Below are 10,849 nucleotides of genomic sequence, written 5' to 3'. Positions count from 1 at the left end.
AGGAAATAACATTGGTACATGACTATTAACTAAATTCCAGACTTTATTTGGATTTCACCAGCTTTCCCGTTAACGTCCTTTTTCTGTTCCAGGATCCAGTCCAGAGTCTCACATGGCATGTAGTCATCACATCTCTTTAGCCTCCTCTAGACTGTGACAGTTTCTCAGTCTTTCCTTGTTTCTCCTGTTCTTGACAATGTGAGGAGTATGGGCAGATATTTTTTAGAATGTCCTTCAGTTTGTATCTTCACAATGTTTCTTTCATGTTTCGAACAGGGTTATGGGTTTTGAGGAAGGAGACCACCTATTTTTTTTCTTAAAAAAAAACATTTTTTGGGGGGAGTAATTAGGTTTATTTATTTATTTTAATGGAAGTACTGGGGATTGAACCCAGGACCTCAATCATGCTAGGCATACACTCTACCACTGAGCTATACCCTCCCCCCAACTTTGGTTTTAAATTGTGGTTAAATATACATTGCCCAGTCACTTTTTTTTTCTTTTTTAGGGGGTAATCAGTTTTATTTTTATTTATTTATTTATTTATTTAGTTAGTTCTTTATTTATTATTTTTTTATGGAGGTACTGGGGATTGAACCCAGGATCTTGTGCATGCTAAGAAGTAACTCTACCACTGAGCTATAACGTCCATTCCCCCACTCACTTTTTAGATCATCTAACACAGGCAACAAGATTTAGCTTGAATTTAATTTTGTTTGATTTCTTTTTTGATATTTGCAGAGTGTATCAGTTTTCTCTCGTTGCTGTAACAAATTACCAGTCTAGCAGCTTAAAGCAACACAAATTTATTATCAGTCGGTCAGAAGTCCAACATAGGCTAAAATCAAGATGGTGGCAGGAAGATTCCTTTATAGAGGCTCCAGGGGAAAAACCCCTTTCCTTACTTTTGCCGGGTTATAGAGGCTGCATACATCCCTTGGATCATGGTCCCCTTCCACCATCTCCAAAGCCAGTGTTTAAAATAAGACAAGCCCAAAATGGAGCTGCTTATGCTAAGTCCCACATCACCAAACAGAGACTTGAATTAATTTTGGTTTCAGCTGTCCCAGAAATAGAATTTTAAAGCAGTCAATCAGGGCTCGCCTTACTGGCACCAGTTAGGTAATCTGCCTGATAGATCCCAATTTTCCCCAGAAGGAAAGTAACCTGGCTATATAACCTGCTTCTTTGCCTAGTATTACTTCCTATTCCTCCTCCTTTCTGCCTATAAATCTTTCATCTTGTTCAGCTCCTCAGAGTTTCTCTCTTCTAGACTGGACGCTACTTGATTCAAATCGATTTTTATTCAACTAAACTCTGAAAATATTTACTATGCCCTAGTTTCTCTTTTTAACACCAGCAGTGGCAGATGGAATCTCCCTCTTCATAGGTCCCTGGCCTTGTCCCCCTGATTGTCCCATCTCTTTCTAAACCAGCCAAAAAGTGTTCTCCAATTTCAAGAACTAGTGTGATTAAATCATATTCACTCAGGTAATCCAGGATAATATCCCCATCTCAAAGTCCATGTCTCTGATATTGTGATATATATTAATCTTCCAGTTCCTGGCACAGATCTCCTAACACCCTTGGAATTTCCCAAGGGAGGAGAGTGAGAAAAAGTGTCCTTTGTCACGTTAATGAGGTGACTTTTGGAAAGCCTACCTGGGTTTCCTAAGGATGCGGGCCGGGGAACCAATCATGTGATTGGAAGATTGAAACTGTTAGTCCCACCCACCGACTGACCTCCGGGGTAGCAAGAGGGGCTGGAGATAGAGTTCAATCACATATGGCCAGTGATTTAATCAACCGTGCCTATGTAATTAAGCCTCCATTAAAACCCAAAAGAACAAGGTTCAGAGAGCTTCCGGATTGGTGAACACGTGGAGACTGGGGAAGAGTGGTCCTCTCAGAGCGCATGGAACCTCCTTGCCCATCCCACATACCTCGCCCTATGCATCTCTTCCATCTGGCTGTTCCTGAGTTATATTCTTTCGAAATAAACTGGTCATCTAGTAAGTAACATGTTTCTCTGAGTTCCATGAGCTGCTCTGGCAAACTGATCAAACCCAAGGAGGAGGCTCTAGGAACCTCCCATCTATAGGCCAGAAGCACAGGTGACAACAAGGACTTGTGACTGGTGTCTGTGGCAGGGGTAGTTTTGTAGGACTGAGCCCTTAACCTGTGAGAGCCGAAGCTATCACTGGGTAGTGCAGAACTGAGCTAGTTCGGTACTGTGGGGGAAAAAAGGCCACATCAAAGTTGGTGTCAGAATCAGAATATCCTTAATCACACCTGCAAAGGTAGCATTTTCACAGGGTCTGGGGATTAGGTCATGGACATTTTTGGAGTACCATTATTCTTCTACCATACATAGTTACTTCTTACTTACAGTAGTTATACTGTTTCCATTTAATGAAGCAATACCAATTTTCCTCTGAAGGTATGTGGGCCTCCATATCAGTAAACAAAGGATGTGGCTGCCATCAAGCCATCAGCTCCCGTAGCCACCTCCAATGGTACATACACCCTGAGGGGATTCAGGATGGAGAAAAACAGGATACTGGCCCTAGAGAGTTAAGTTGCACACCAAAGGAATAATTTCAATAAGCCCAGACCCTTGCATCTTCCCATACATAAAAAAGCGCCAAATGTATCAACTTGAGATGTCTTGTTTTCTTTAACAGTCATCTTTTGATGTTCTATCTGTTTGGGGTTTTTTGGTTTGTTTGATTTTATTTTTGTTTTTGTTTTTGTTTTTGTTTTTCTGGCAAAAACTCCAGTATGTCCTGGCTCCTCCCTACCTCTTCAGAACAGTCCCTCAGAGCTAGCTATCTGAGAGACTATCTCCTGGGCTTAAGGCCTCAGTAAACCCACTAAGTAAAACAATTTTTATTTTGTGCATTTTTGTCAATCAACAAATATTTTTCTTTTTCAGTTAAAAACAGTTCATTGAGGAGGGTGGGTATAACTCAGTGGTAGGGCACATACTTGGTATGCATGAGGTCCTGGATTCAATCCCCAGTCCTTCCATTAAAAAAAAAGTAATTAAAAATGTATTAAATTTTTTAAGTAAATAAATAAAAATAAAAATAAACAGTTGATTGACTTGCAAGATGCTGTAGACGGGATGCGTCTTCCCAATTGGTATTTTGAGACCTAATCCCCAGTGTGATGCGATTAGGAGGTGGGGCTTCTGAGAGCTAAAGTCATGAGGGTGGAGCCCTCGAGATGGGATTAGCACCCTTATAAAAAGAGACCCCAGAGAGCTTTCTTGTGCTTTCTGCCAGGTGAAGACACAGTGAAGGCAGCCATCCATGATCCAACGAGCAGAGCCTCACCAAACACTGGACTCTGCAGGCACCTGGACCTTGGACTTCCAGCATCCAGAAGCGTGAGAAACAAGTGTTTGTGGCTTAATTCCCCAGTCTATCACTGCTTAAACAGACTGAGACATATTAAGTAGGTAGTGTTCCACGTAGTTCTTAGGCAGGAAAAAGCAAAACAAAACAACTGAAAACTGGGGAGGCAGCCAATGACTGAGTTTTGGGAAACCGAGGCCTGGGTGAGAAGGTTCCAAGGCTTGTCCTAAGCGAGGAAGCAGCTGGAGTTGGAAGAAATCGTGTCTGTTTGGTAGAAGGCCCGCCTCCCAGGGACCCGACAGCAATCCTGTTGACATAACCCCAGTGGATCAAAACAATCCTTCAACTGCCCCAGGCCAGTTCCTGTGGCTCCTGGTGGAATTCACTCAGAAGATCCAGATCCAGTAAACATAAAAGGTCTGGTCCTTGGGTGGGGAGCTGCATCCTGGAAGAGGCTGCCGAAAACTGCTCCTTCTGCTAGTGCTAAGCGAGGCGCTATGGCAACAGTAACAGCCCCCTCAGAAGACCCCCAGGACCAGAGAGTCAGCTCCAAAGTCAAGGGCCTTGAGACAGACCTGGAGACCAGCTCAGGTAAGAGGTGGCAGAGAGGGCCTCAGCCCTGCAGCTGAGGGCACTGGGGAGGCCGTCGGGAGGCTGGAGGCAGAGGGCAGATACCCTCCGTCTGGGGCCGCCAGGATTCTTAAGCCATGGGTGGGCTTTATCTACAGTTGACCCTTGAACATGGCAAGGGTTGGGGGCACTGACCCTGCGTACAGTCAAAAATCTGCATTTAACTACCGTATACTGTCGTCCCTCCACATCCAAGTTTCCACATCCACCAATTCAACCCATTGGGGTTGTGTGGTAATTGGTATTTATCAAAAAAATCCGAGTACAAGTGGACCTCCAGTTCAAACCTGTGTTGTTCAAGGGTCAACCATATTTCCTGTGTTAACCAACCTACCAGAACGTAAGCTTCCTTCTGAGACTGTGTCGAGGCGAGGAGCACATAATTAAGAGAATGGATTTGTTTATTATTTGGGTAACTTGAAACGTTACTTTTCTAAGAGCACAGGCTTTGGATTCACAGAGACCTGCTCTGGCACTTGCTTGATTGAGAAATTGATTGATTGGTTTGGTTCATGGCGTCTTCTCCCTGTTTGGTGGAGAGGACAGAGCCGGGATACCCAGAGCGGCCGGGATCAGTAGATAAGATTATTCAGGAAGGGGGAGAACAGCTCAGTGCTCCCTGAGAACCATCAACATTTGCATTAGCGGAGCCTCAGTTTCCTCATCTGTAAAATGTGGCCGAGACTTTTCTCTCACTACTCACTCAGCACAGTCCGTGGACCTTCAGCACTGACATCCCTGGGAGCTTGTTAGAATGCGGACCCTCAGGCCCTGCCCCAGACCCACTGTATGAGAATCTGCCTGGTAACAAGATGCCCAGGCAGTTGGTGTGTCCAGTGGAGTTGACAGGCTCTGATGCAGTGGGCTCTGTGCTCCTGGAAGGCGGAGGGCTGATACAGGGGGAAGCTAGGTTTAATCGCAGGTCTCCCCAATGCTGAAAGATGCCTGCACTTAGGCCCCACTGTCTTCCTGTCACTGTGTGTCCACCAATGCGCAGTTAAATCTTTGTTGAGTGAATGAACAAATGACTTCATGAAACCACATCCTTTGCTGTGCTAACACAAACTTTTGATTTTTCCCTTCCCTCTAGATGGAAAGCCAGCTCGCCATCAGAAGACCATCCCCAAAGCTCACCTAACTTTCGTTATCGACTGTGCTCATGGGAAACAGCTGTCCCTGGCAGCGCCCCCAGCACCACTCCGAGCTCCGAGTCCCAACCTAGGATCTGTCATCCCTCCAATGAAGACCTACATCTTGTTCTGTGGGGGAAACCAGCCTCATCTGACTCAGGAGGCACCCACAAGTGATGGGGGCCTTGCCCAGGCCACGGGCACCCTGCCACCCTGCAGAGAAACTGTAGCCCCAGCTGCCTCCCCAGCCAGCCCACCCTCCCTCCCGGAGGTTCCTGAAGCCAAGGGGAGCCCTGTGAAGAGGTCTTCAGCTTGGGGAAGAGTCATAGGCTCACTTAAAGCCCTCTCTTCCTGTGTCTGCGCGCAGGCTGATTAACCGGAAGGGGCTGGCTGTGAGAGGAAGGGGCTGGCACCCCAGGCTCCGGGGCACAGTGGATGCAATTTCCAGGGTCCACTCCCTCTTCCCCAGCCAAGCAGAAGTCTTTTGTGCTTGAGCCAAGGAAGGGACATCAGATCCCTAAAGGCCATCTGAAACGGGACGCACTCAAGAGTATCCTATGTACTCCTTCCTTTCTGTCTTTGTTAGCCTTTCATTGGAAGCAGGGTAAGGCACCGCCACATGGAAAGAGACTAACTCATTCCCACAGCAAATTCTAATGCAGCATGTTCCACGTGCCGGGCCCTTCAAAGCCTAGAGAAGATATAGCTTTCTTGGAGCCAGTATTCTTGGAGGTGGGGGAGAAAGGTTAAACAACTGAATAAAGATGGTTTTGAACAGTGTAACGAGTGCTGTGTAGGAACTGAGACCAGGTGCTGGGGTGGAAAATGAGGAGGTAGAGAGCTTTTCTGACACAGTGGTTGGGAAAGGCCTCTGAGTGGGTAACAAAATATGATCTAAAAGATGAGAAGGAGCCAGCACTGAGAACCATCTTCGCTCAAGCAACCGGGTTGGCATCCCATCCCAGAGCAGGAGTCAGGACCCATACCCAGCACAACGGGCAGGTGCTGCACATTGGCTGTTGCCATCTTGGCACGCATGCAAGTGTGTAGGTCACCAGGGATCACCAGGTGGGTACGGCACACAGGATGGGAAGTTCAAGGGCCCAGGTGGGATGGGAAATAAGCAGAAATGGCTTGTCAAGATGGGGCGGAAGTGCACAGAAAGGGAATGGAGTATCATGTTTGAACAAATGGAAACAAGAGACATTATTTATTGAGCATCTTCTGCATACCAGGCCCATCCTGCCTCTTAGGGATACAGAAAACAGTTGGGGGCTTAGTCTCTGCCCCACCAGGCGGTCATGGTCCCCAAAAGGAAGCGGGGGTTGCTGTGAGGGTAGGTGTAGGTCTGAGAGATGCACAGAGCTGTGTGGAACTCAGCTGGAGAGTGTCTCAAGGCTCTTAGGTTAAAATTGCTAAATGTTCATTTATTCAATGACTATTTTACTACTTTCCTACAAACACTAGTGGCTAACATAGATGGACCATTTGCTCTGTGCCAGGAGCTAACAGTCTCCAAGTGCCAGTATAGGGAAGCACTATTTTTGTATCCCTCTCACTGGTTAGGGAGCCGAGACAGACAGATTGAGGAATGCCCTCAAGGTCCCACAGACTGGGCCAGTTGGGATTAGAACCTAGGCCAGCCTGGTGCTCAAGTTCTTGCTCCTCACTGTAGAGCAGACAGCCTCACATCCTGGCAGGGTCTCTTCTAGACCAAGGGGATCTAGAGAGAGCAGACATAACCCTGTCCTCAAGAAGCTCACTGCCTGGTTGGGGAGGCAAGGAAGAAAGTGCCTGTAGCTGTAGCTTCAAATAAGTGCAACAGTAAGGGCACACAGAATGATGATGGGGCTGGAGAGGGTCCCCAGCTCACTCTGGAGAGGAGATCAGGGAGGGCTTCCTGCAGGAAGTGATTTCCAAACTAAGATCTGACCAGTGAGTGAGTCATACAAAGGCAAGGGGGCAGGGGTGGGGCATGTTTCAGGAAGAAAGGCCAAAGTCATTCAGTCTGGCTGGAGTATTCATTCATTCACTATTTCTAGACACTCACTGTGTGCTAAGCTCTGGGCTAGACCTTGGGATGGTGCAGTGATAAGATGGACAAGGTCTGGTCATAAAGGAGCTTATCCTCCAGCTGGGGGAGACAATGTGTGTGCATACACACACACACACGCACACGCACACGCGCACACACACACACACACACACGAAGCAGAGAAGCCAGAGAAGTGATAGGGACCATATCACATGAGGCTTTGCAGGCCACGATGATATCTTTGCATTTGATTCTGAGACGGGGACTGTTGGAAATTGTGAGTAGAGAGTGACATGACCAGATCTACCTTAAAAAAAGATTCCTCTTAGCTCTTATGCTGGGATAGGAAAGCAGGGGAGGAAGCTGAGAAGACTGCACCTTAATCCAGCCAAAAGGGAGGTGATGGTCCGAACTAGAGAGGTGGTGACAGAATAATCTGGGTCATATACACCCCCTCCTCTCTCCTTCCCTCGCTGAGAATCACTGGACTAGAAGAGCCCAAAGACATGTCTGCAAAGGGAGTTTGAGACCCATAAGGAAAAGGGTGAGGCCTGTGGCTGCAGGTCTCACTTTTCGCCAGCAGGTGGCACCCTATCATCAGACTGGAGGGCATCACCTCCTGGTCTGAGTGGAGAGGGTGGAATCTGCGGGTGAGGGGCCAACGCTATGGGGCCAGCCGCCCAGGGGGATCAAGTTTTCAGAAACCAACCTTTCACTCTAACCAACATTCCTCTCATCCAGAATAATGGCTATTGATATCTTTATATGCACCACACAGTACCTCAGCTCCTCTCTCACCAGACCTGTGATGTGGGTACAAATTTTGTTGCCATTTTACAGATGAAGAAACTGAGGCACAGGGGAATGAAATGACTTGCCCAAGACCACCAATTAGAAAGAGGCAGAGCCCAAATCCAAACCCCAGGGAGTGTGACATAGCATCATCACCCCATATTATGCTGTAGGTGTTCTGTTCATATTTGTTGAATGAGTGAAAAAAGAATGAGCATTCTCCAAGGACCCAGCCTAGGGCTTGGCAGTGTGCAGGGAGTATTTGGGAATCGAACAAGTGAGTGAGGCCCTCACTGAGAAGGGGCACACAGGTGGAGGAGAACAGTTCAGTCTTTTCACCACAGTCCTGTGAGGGGCTGTTCAACCACCTCCATGGAAGGGTGCCCCTGGGTCCAGCCCTGGAGGGCCTCAGAGCTCAGGACTGGCCTGGCTGGCTGCTCACAGTGAGCCCCAGGCCAGCTGTGCTGACTGTAAACAGCACCCCCTCCCTTGCCCAGGAACTCCTGCCTCGGGCATCAACCCAGTGGACTCAAGTCACCATGACCCTCAGGACCCACTCTTGTTTGGTGGGGGGAGGGTCGGGGTGGGGGAAGGGTAGGGTAGTGGAAGCTTGGTTTTCCTTGTTCAGAAAACAAGCACCGTGCTTTTAACAGCTTAGCATTTATTGAACTTCTACTAAAATACCATCTCTCTTCAGTTCCTCACAGCAGCCCTGGGAGGGTGGTAGCTGATCTTTATTTACACATGAGGAAACTAAGGCTTCCAGGGGCTTCTTTCCTCCACCTCCACTCCCGGGGCCCAGAGAGTTCTTCCAAGAAAGAACCTACCTTTTAGCCGTGCCTTCACCTGCTTTTCCTGGAGAGAAGACCCCAGGTACAGGGCAACTTCTCTGCCCTCCCAGCCCAAGTCTTGGTCTCAGTGGAGCCAGGGGCAGTGTGAGTGAGGTGGGATGTCAGGCTCCAAATCTAAATTAAATAACAGGGCTCTAAAGGAGCCCTTCTGAGTGTTTCTAATGCATGGCATATGTGAGCTACTGTCAACAACCATGTGCCAAGCCCTTTTAAGGGCATTCAAAACAACCGTAGCAGGTGGATCCTATTAGCACCATTTTACAGATAGGGCAACTGAGGCACAGAGAGATTAAGTTACTTACTCAAGATCACACAGCTCAAAAGCGGCAGAGTCAAGATTTGAACCCAGGTGGTGTGGCTCCAGAGTCCACAATTGACCCTCCACTCTTTACTGAGGATTGTTAGCTTTTAAAAAAATTCTACAAACATTTGCTTAGCTCCTTTCCCATGCCAGGCTTGGGAGCAAGGGGACAGAATAACGCATCTTCTGCACTGCAGAACCAGGGTCCAAGGCAGATGGAAGTGGATGGAGGCAGGAGAGGGAGGGGTACAATGTGGGAGGTGGGTCAGGGAAGGGTGGCCATGGTGATGGGAAGGGGGTTCATCTGGTACAGAAGCTCTGGTCTGAAGTTCTGGAAGCCTGGGTCTCCATCTCATCTCTACCACTGCCTGTGTGACCCTGGGCAAGGCCCTAACCCTCCCTGGGCCGAGGTCTCCCCATCAAACCTTAAGGATTTTGGTGTGACTCCCAGAGGAGACAGGGCTGGCCAATCAAGCCTCAGGGTCTTCCCTCAGCCCTCACACATGTGCTCCTTTTGTCTGAGTTTGAGTTTCTTCTTTTCTTTTCTTTTCTTTTTTTTAAATGGAGGGACTGGGGATTGAACCCAGGAACTCATACATGCTACGCATATTCTCTACCACTGAACTATGCCTACCCCCTAGTTTGAATTTCTTTTAAAGATAAGTTTTGGGCCTAGGGTTCTTGGGCTCTGTGACTCTGAGCTGGTAGCTCTGGAGGACTTTCTGGAGGAGGAAGTTTCTGGCCTGGGCTAGGATTTTTAAAGTGATGGAACCTCCTAGGTCCTCCACACCCCTCTGGCACCACCTGAGCTGGACCTTCTCATGGGTCTCTAACCTTGGAAGGCTGCGTCTTTTCAATCTTCCCTGCCTCCTGTCCATGCCCACCTCGAAAGCAAAGGAGGTAGGAACTCCCCTTTCTTGTACAAGATGGGGACAGGGGAGGTGCCTCTGCCCTTTGGATTTAGAGGACTTTTAGAGCCATACATAAGGATTCAAATTCTAGCCATGTCACTTCCAAGCTGGGTGACCTTGGGCCAGTTGCTTGACCTCTCTGAACCTCCTATTGTCCTTGCTACCCACCTTGTGGGACTGTTGTGGGGATGAGCAGTGTGTTTGGCACACGCTAGGTGCTCAATGAATGGGGCTGCTATAATTATTCTTCCCGGGGTGGGGGCGGGGCGCAGGGCCAGCCGCCAGGCCTATATTTAGCCTGGAAAGGGTAGGGGGTGCGTGGAGACAAAGTGCAGCGGCGGCAGCCAGCCGGGGAGCCAGTGGGTGGAGCCAATGAAATACAGCCTGCAGGTCCCACCTCCCCGCCCCCCCCTCTTTCGCAGGGTCACCTTGACAGGAGGGCTCCTTCAGTCTAGACGCGCCCACTCCCAACCCGGCCCCCCCACCCCTGGTTCTGTCTGCTGCGCAGCCCTCATCTCCTAAAACCGAGCCCTGGAGAGGGGGCTGTTGGAGTCTGCCGGGTGGGGAGTATTCGGCCCCACTGGCCACTTGGGGAGCCGCCCTCTTTCCCAGCCAGGGCCGCCCGCGGCCCAGCTTCCCCGGCTCAGCGGCTCAGCGAGGGACGCTGCTGGGGTTGGGATGCCAAGGTGAGCCTGACCCCAAGTAGGGGTCGAAGGAGCAGGGAAAGCTGGTCCTGCTCCTCCCCCCAACTCCACGCAGATGAGTGTCGGGCTGCAAATAGCCCAGTGGAATCAGTGAGTCACAGAGGCTGGAAATAACGAGCCCCCTCAAGCCCTTGCC

General features: G+C 49.0%; 1 protein-coding gene across 1 annotated transcript; it reads left to right on the top strand.

Annotated features, from left to right (window-relative positions):
• The first annotated feature begins 3,693 nt into the window (after positions 1–3,693).
• Positions 3,694–6,209, top strand: SRARP (steroid receptor associated and regulated protein). Its single transcript, XM_010957485.3, has 2 exons — positions 3,694–3,950; positions 5,080–6,209. The coding sequence occupies exons 1-2, from the start codon at positions 3,857–3,859 to the stop codon at positions 5,493–5,495; spliced, it is 510 nt and encodes a 169-aa protein (XP_010955787.1). The 5' UTR covers positions 3,694–3,856; the 3' UTR covers positions 5,496–6,209.
• The last annotated feature ends 4,640 nt before the right edge of the window (positions 6,210–10,849 follow it).

The sequence above is a fragment of the Camelus bactrianus genome, chromosome 13 (assembly GCF_048773025.1).
Source record: "Camelus bactrianus isolate YW-2024 breed Bactrian camel chromosome 13, ASM4877302v1, whole genome shotgun sequence".
NCBI lineage: Eukaryota > Metazoa > Chordata > Mammalia > Artiodactyla > Camelidae > Camelus > Camelus bactrianus.
The sequence above is the reverse complement of the archived record's forward strand: the minus strand, read 5'-3'. Positions and strand labels throughout refer to the sequence as shown.